Genomic DNA, 7,968 nt, shown 5'->3' on the forward strand with positions numbered 1-7,968 from the left:
AAACTGAGTAACCTGAAGGAGCTATATTTAGCTTTCAAACACTGGGCACAACTGAAGCAGTAATGTTGCAGTCCTATGCAAACATACATGGGACTTAGATTCGAGTCCAGTAGCACCTTAGAGACCAACCCCTCAAAATCAACTCAAAAACTTCAACTTGTTCAGAATGCCGCGGCCCGGCTATTAACAGGAGCTAGACGGAGCATGCATACTACTCCCATTCTGCAGATGCACCATTGGCTGCCCGTCTGTTACCGGTAGAGTTGCCAGGTCCCTCTTTGCCACTGGCAGGAGGTTTTTGAGGAGGGCAGGGTTTGGGGAGGGGGGGACTTCAATGCCATAGAGCCCAATTGCCAAAGCAGCCATTTTCTCCAGGTGAAGATCAGTTGTAAAAGCAGGCGATCTCTAGCTGGTACCTGGAGGTTGGTAACCCTAGTTACCAGGCTTAGTTTACGGTATTGGCTATCATATACAAAGCCCTTCATGGCCTTGGACCTTCTTATCTGCAGAACCCTCTCTCCCCCTAAGCTCTGCTATGACAGCTTCACTCATCTGAGCAAGACCTTCTGCAGGTACCAACCTGCAAATGGGAAAAACGAACAGCTGCTCGTACATGTGCTTTCTCCATTGGGGCTCCCACCTTATGGAATGGCCTGCCCAAGGAGGTCAGGAAAGCTCCAGCCTCCTGGCCTTCTGAAAACTGCAAAATCTATCCAAGGGGGATTTTCTGCAGAGGTAATAGGGTTGCACCGCACAAAACGTTTTACAAACTTGCTTGGATAAATGATTAGGGAAGTGGCCTACAATGCCGTGTTTTAGCTTATTCTTAGTTGGACACTATTTATGTAATTTCTGCACCACTTACTGTTCACGTGAATGCATTGGGTATTGAATGTCCAATTTTTGAGACTGTACTGGCTCACTATGTGTAATCTGCCTTGAGTGTCTGTGAGACAGGTAGAGTATAAATAACATAAATAAATAAAAAATAATAACAACCAGGTTTTCGGGTATGAGCTTCTGAGAGTCAAAGCTCCCTTCGTCAGCATCTAAGGTGCTAGCGGACTTAAATCTAGCTGTTCCAACATGGCTGTCCTCTGAAACTATCTTACATGGGGGCTTGCTTCTCATACTTTGGATCAGGCTGTTCTTCTATCACATCTTCTAGCTGGAGAAAGGGAGGGGGGTGTTAACCTTGTCGTTATAGTCTGAATTTTTGTGTATATCACCAATAGGTTTGTTAGTGCTGCAGCTTGGTGTATATTTTGTATCTTGAAGGTTCAAGAAATGAAGACAATGAAACTCTGGCCTGGGAGGCTGTCATGAAAGAAAATTACCTAGTCAGAATCAATACCAAGGCTAATGACTCAACAGAAGAGTAGGTTGTCTTGCTTCGTCTTTCCTGACTAATCAAGCTTTGCAACTTGTACGTCCTCTACATCACTGCTACTCTTCAAGATTCCCCGGTTCATTCGGATGTATTGATTCTCCTTGTACGAAAAAGAGCAGATAATCAATGGATAATGTGCAGTGGCTGGCCAATACAAAGGCACTGGTGGGAACAAGGAAGCTGATTTTGTATTCCAGGAATGGAGACAGGGCCAAACAAAGTGCGAGGAGCCAGCCAAGCTTTCTAAAAAAAATTCTATGTCCACCCTACTCATGAATCAAGGTCTGTTGTACTTCAAAAGGGCGAGCAGGAGAGGAGAACAGAGGCCTTCCCTGCCTCTCATCTCTGTATTTTGTTACTTCAGATTACTAGGGTTGCCAGCTCCTAGTTGAGAAATACCTGGAGATTTTTGGGGCGGAGCTTGAGGAGGGCGGGGTTTGGGGAAGGGAGGGACTTCAATGCCATAGAATCCAATTGCCAAAGTGGCCATTTTCTCCAGGTGATTTGATCTCGATCGGCTAGAGATCAGATGTAATAGCAGGAGATCTCCAGCTAGTACCTGGAGGTTGGCAGTCCTACAGATTACCTTTTCCCATCCTGACTCTGTAAACCACCTTGAGCCCCCATTGATGGTGGGAAAGGCTGGCTCTTAAACATACAAACAAACAAGAATAATAAGGCTGGGGAGAAAAATGGCTGAGTAGGAAAGCACAGGGTGGGAATGTGAGCTCACTCCTCTCATTTAACGTTCCTTGATGGTGGAAACAGCAGAATCCCACCCCTCATTTTAAAAGTGATCCGAACGGATTCATGGTCACAGGGCTTTGCCTTAATTTATGCTGCTTTCTTTCATTGCCATTCATTGGCTAATGTAGAATTTCCTTTCATTTCTGATAAGTCTTACTTGAGTACCTAACAGTCCCTCCTAGTTAGCAGTTTTGCAGTTGAAATGTCCCTCTTTTCTATCCTTGAGAGGTGTGAATGGGCCTTCAGATGGGCCAGGTGCTTGGTCCCTATGGTTGGCTGACTTTAGGGTTGCCAACCTCCAGGTAGTAGCTGGAGATCCCCTGCTGTTATAAATGAACTCCACCAATAGAGATCAGTTTGCCTGGAAAAAATGTCCACTTTGGCAATCGGACTCTGTGGCATTGAAGTCCCTCCCCACCCCAAACCCCGTCCTCCTCAGGCTCCGCCCCAAAAATCTCCAGATATTTCCCAACCCATAGCTGGCAACCCTAGCTGCCTTAGCTTGTCTCTGATTGGCTAAATAGACATGCTTACTAGGTAATTCAAACTGCAAGATTTCAGTCCACTTGAAACACATAATCTTCTATCATGTTTTTATCCTGCCTTTTCTCTGGGAGCTCACGGTGATACACCTGGTTCTCCTTTCCTTTTTATTCTTACAACAACCTTATGAGGTAGGTTTGACTGAGAGAGGGCGATTAGCCCAGGCTCATCTAGTGAACATCTTCACTGATTGGAGATCTGAACCTGGGTCTCTCCACTCCTAGTCTGACACTCACTACTATGCCCCATTGGCTTTTCATAAATTTAGCTCTTGTTCATTCGAAGCAGCTTAACAGAGTAGCATGGAAGAAGCCTGGAGTGAGTTGAAGCCACATGACCAAGACCGTCTGAGAACTTTCCTATGAATAAAAACACTCATAAAAATAAGCTTTGAGTGATGTCTGGACTTACATGTGGCACTAGTCAGTGTAGAAATGCTTGGTTTCCCCCCTCTTTTTATACTTCTGCCATTAAAAGCTTTATTATGATATCTACTTTTTAAAATGCTATGTTTATGCCTTTTGTAATAAATACCTTGTACTTTTTGAACACAGACCTGAACTTCTCCCTTTTGAACAATGAACACATGAAGCTGCCTTATACTGAATCACACTCTTAGGCCATCAAAGTCAGTATTGGCTACTCAGACCGGCAGCAGCTCTCCAGGGTCTCAGGCAGAGGTCTTTCACATCTACTTGCCTAGTCCCTTTAACTGGAGATGCTGGGGATTGAACCTGGGACCTTCTGCATGCTAAGCAGATGCTCTACCACTGAGCCACAGCCTCTCCCTTTTGCCATACCTGTGCCAAGTTTGGTTCTGCCTAGGAGCTTTCCACTCTGTTAATATTGGATTTCTTCTATGTCCTGTAGTGGGAAGCTATCAAACATGTTCTGGTCACATTAAGAACTAGAGAAAGGTACCTGAAATTTAGATGGTGGCAATATATGTTTTGAATCCTTCCTGGATCCAGGAGCCGCAAATGACATTTTGACTACAGCAGGAACCCATCCCTTTCCCCACTCGCTTTACCTGATATTCCTCCCATGACTGGGGTGAAGAGCCTCCCCCTGCCACTCAGAGGAGGCAAACAGCAGCCATTAAGTTTGTGGTCAAGAGAGAGGGAGGTGTACCGTTTTGGTTCCTAGTCCAATCTGAGTCAGAGTAAAATACAGAGTAAATTTCTTTTTGTATTGAAGATGAGTATTATGACTTGCTGAAATTTGTATTCCAGTCAGATCGAGGAATTATGAACTGGCAACATCACTGATTGATTTACATGGGTTTCAATCAAAGTGTTCAAAATAGATACGTTGGCAGAATAATCAAAGTTCTATTGGGGATGAAGTTAAACTTGGTAGGGAGCAACATCCATGGGATTTACTCCCAAGCAGCGCACATAGCTTATGGCCTGTACAATTTTAATGTAAGGGATAATACTGTGAATTTATCCTGAACCCTGGATCCTGTTTTTGGAGAAAGGGGGTTTGCAAATGCCATCAATCGATCCATCAGCTAGACTTTCCCATTTGTACCCTTTGCTTCTCTAATTCTAGAGAACTTTCTGTAAGAGTATTCCTTATTTTGTAACTTGCATTTTCCAGATGAATGCCCTCAGACTAAATGAATATATCACTGAGTTATAGTCTCCTTCCTAATTGTTGTGCTTCTTTCCACAGAATGGTTCAGCGATTTAAACAACTGGATATGAAGGTACTTTTTCCTGGGGAGGGGTTTTTGTTGACATTCCTTGGCTTCCAATAAAACCATAGAATGCTGTACATATGCAAATGCACTACCATCTAAACTTCTTAGTGCACAGCTCCCAGTCTGTGGGTACTTTGGGCACCATCACAAAATGGCTGCCATAGGGTACTGGGGCCAATCACAAAATATTGGGAAGTTGTAAACCAAGCATCTACCTGTGATGTAAGTTAACTTTAAGGCTGACATTTTATACTGTTCTATATATTTCCTGCCCTGACCTAGATGGCCCAGGCTAGCAGATCTCCTCAGAAACTAAGCAGGACCGGTCCTGGCTAGTATTTGGATGGGAGTCCACCAAGGAGCACCAGGGTCGCTATGCAGAGGCAGACAATGGCAAACCACCTCTGCATATTTTGTGCCTTCAAAAAACCCTACTAGGTTGCCATAAGTCAACTGCAACTTGAGGGCACCTTACACAGACACATATGTCCTCCTCTTAGTGGGGGCAGCCCCCACCTGAACTGCTGATAAAAGAGATGGTTGTGGACTGATGTGACTTTTTTCTCTTTAAAGCTCAGTGATCTGAAATGCCTTCTAAAAGAGATTGCAAGCAGACTCCGATGAAAGCAGCCCGGATCCATCGGACAGCTTTTTCCTCAGCAGTGTCCATGTGCATAACAGAGGAACATCGCCCAGTAAGCGAAATTTGGTGCTTGTCCGATGGAGAGAGACTTGTTAAAAACTGTTCCTCCTGTCCGCTTTTCTCATTCTCTTATTAACAAGAGAACTTTTTTTCCCCCTGGAGTACTAGTTGCACTCATTTGTTTCAATACAGTGTGACCTTTTGATGCAACTTAAAGATTTGCTGTAAATTTATCTCATTGTTGGAATGCGAGGACAGCTGATTATCTGCAACTCTCTGACACAAGCTGAAAGAATAATTAATACCAGCCTGCCGCTTCAACCAGTCTCCTTGATTTATGAACATTTAGAGCGCAAAAATAACAGCTAGATGGTTAATGTGTTAAACACCCATTTGAAGTCTCAAGATCTTATGGATGTCCATACACAGACTTCGATTTCTGCTGATGGAAAGGACTTCGGTCTGTGGGGCACAACTCCCTTGCCTCCCCAGCCTGCTGTAGACCAAACTGCCCCCTGAACAGCTGTTCCCAGGGGATAGACCCACACAAACACATAAAGGGTGTGTCAGAGATCTGGAGCAGGAAGGGAATTGGTGAAAATTACCCCCACTTGCAGGAATTCCAAGCCAAGAAACTCAAATGAGGGCTTTGAGTCACCCCCTTGACCTGTTCTCAGTGCCAAGACTCTCGGGAACATTTCAAACAAACTGTGTATCTGTGCAGGTTTCAGAGTTTCGCTTATTACTGAGTAGGCACAATTTAGTCACTCCTCACATATAGTGTTACTATATGGAGCTTCCAGGTCTGAGGATGACCTGAAACCTCTCTCTGAAAGGCTCTGGGTTGGAGCTCATGGAGCAAGACTTTCTTCTCACTGCCACCCACTGAGGGAGGCAGGGAGTGTAAGAGATCTGGTAGAAAAATATCTTTAGGGTAGGGTCTGGAAGAAAGATGGAAAGGTATCTAAAGGTATTTTGAAAAAGGGACTGGAAGATTGGGAACTAAATCTTAAGAGGACATAGAATCTAGAGGGTAGGGGATCTACCCCTATAACAGTTGACCTTTCAAAGGGATGGTATCTTTAGGGTGTCTGAAGTCATACTGCCCTGACCTGCATGGCCCAGGGTAGCCCAATCTTGGCTGCTAAGCAGGGTCAGCCCTGGTTAGCATTTGGATGGGAGACCTCCAAGGAAGTCCATGGTTGCTATGCAGAGGCAGGCTATGGCAAATCACCTCTGTTCATTGCTTGCCTTGAAAACCCTACAGGCTCACCGTAAGTCAGCTGTGACTTGATGGCACTTTCCATCACACGAAGTCATACTTCATTCACTGACTTACTTAACCTCATTATGAAAATGATTTTATACTCTATCTAGCCCACTAATTATGAAATAATGGTTGGATACTGACTCAGTGTTTTAAAACAGCATTATTTAAAAGGGAATTGCCCCAAATATAATTGGTGTAAGGCTTGTTCCCAGTTAGAACTGTTCCAGTGGATTTGGAGGTCTCTTGCTGTGTCCAGGCACTGTTTAATTTCTCCTGAAGTTCAGTGGGTAAACTCTACCAAGTGAGTGTTAAATTCCCTTGTTCTGATGGGAGCATAGAGACCCTTGAACATGCCATTTATGACTGCAAAATTTATAATAAAATAAGAGAAGACATTTCCCTTGTAATAGCTGACCACTCAGGGAGCACTAGAGCGACTCGCCTTTCTAACTTGCTCTCAGTTAAAGACACTGAGCTAACTTTTAAAATGGCCAAATTTGGATGGCGAATTATGAAGGCTAGACGAGCATGGGTCGAACCCAACTAATTAGTTTTAACTGTGTTCTAGTTAAGCTTGTTTTTAATAGTTCCCCTATGAATGTTTGATTATATATTTATTGATGTATTCATGTATATAGCTACTATTTTTATTATGTAAAAGTTTTTTATTGTTGGTCTGGGACCGTATTAAATATTTCGATTCGAGTGTTAAATTACATGAAATGCTGCCCTTTACATGGGATCAGACTATGGTTCATGTAGTTGGAAATTGTTGGTCCTAGATGGTGAAGAGTCTCGTAGAGAATTCTCCAAGAGCTTGAGTTTTGCAGTTTTCCAGCCATGTGCTGTCTGAGCTCACAAGTGAAGTTGCTGCAATCCAGTCCTGGAGCCTCATGAGCAATGCAGGTCACAAAGTTGGGGAATTCCCCTTCCAGGTCACAAAGTTGGGGAATTCCCCTTCCCTTAAAAAACAGGAGTACTGGTTCACCCTGACTCCATCTTACACACCTTTGACTTGGTTTCACGTCCTATATGTTCAAGCACATCATGCTCTGGAACAAAATCATGTAGTAGTAATTCACAAATATTTTGCACATCCTGATCTTTGCAAAGTTGCTCATACTCATGTTGTAACTGGGTTGTGGGACAGATTTACATCGGAAGGTGGGCACTTTGTATGGGAACTTCTTCATTACAAGATGGGGAATCACCTTACATTTATGAATTGCATAGAACAGCAACGACTGTCCTGATTTTTAATATTATATGAGTTAATTGATTCATTGGGAAAATGTTCATATTTTGTGAAAGTGAACACTGAGAAGCCCAACATAAGAGATGGGCGTACACATTGCTGTAGTTTTAATAGGAAGAAGCTGAAAACTGGTTTGGGGAGAGCATCTTCAGCACTTGCATGAGAATACCTATATTTATCGCAGCACAGGTTTTTTTTCAAATGCAGGGCATACCTTGTCCTGAACAAAACAAAAACAGGATCCAGTGGCCTTCTATAAACCACTGCCATAATCAAGAGACTTGTTAGGTTGGAGAAATAGGAAATTCCTACAGAAGGCCCAGCAATCAACAGCGTCTCCATTAGGAGGAAAGGTTGCCTAACATGTTAATGACATGGGTAATGTAGAGTTGCCTTCTTTGACCTTCCAATGCAA

At 43.5% G+C, this 7,968-nt stretch overlaps 1 protein-coding gene across 3 annotated transcripts in view; it reads left to right on the forward strand.

Annotated features, from left to right (window-relative positions):
* TRPM8 (transient receptor potential cation channel subfamily M member 8) overlaps window positions 1–5,009 on the forward strand; it is a 49,859-nt gene extending 44,850 nt beyond the window's left edge. For all 3 annotated transcript variants that reach the window (XM_056856126.1, XM_056856124.1, XM_056856127.1), the window contains exons 22-24: window positions 1,279–1,378; window positions 4,358–4,391; window positions 4,959–5,009. In XM_056856126.1, coding sequence (XP_056712104.1) covers window positions 1,279–1,378; window positions 4,358–4,391; window positions 4,959–5,009 — 185 coding nt within the window. The remainder of the gene's footprint in view (window positions 1–1,278; window positions 1,379–4,357; window positions 4,392–4,958) is intronic.
* Window positions 5,010–7,968: the final 2,959 nt, after the last annotated feature.

Source organism: Euleptes europaea, chromosome 10 (assembly GCF_029931775.1).
Source record: "Euleptes europaea isolate rEulEur1 chromosome 10, rEulEur1.hap1, whole genome shotgun sequence".
NCBI lineage: Eukaryota > Metazoa > Chordata > Lepidosauria > Squamata > Sphaerodactylidae > Euleptes > Euleptes europaea.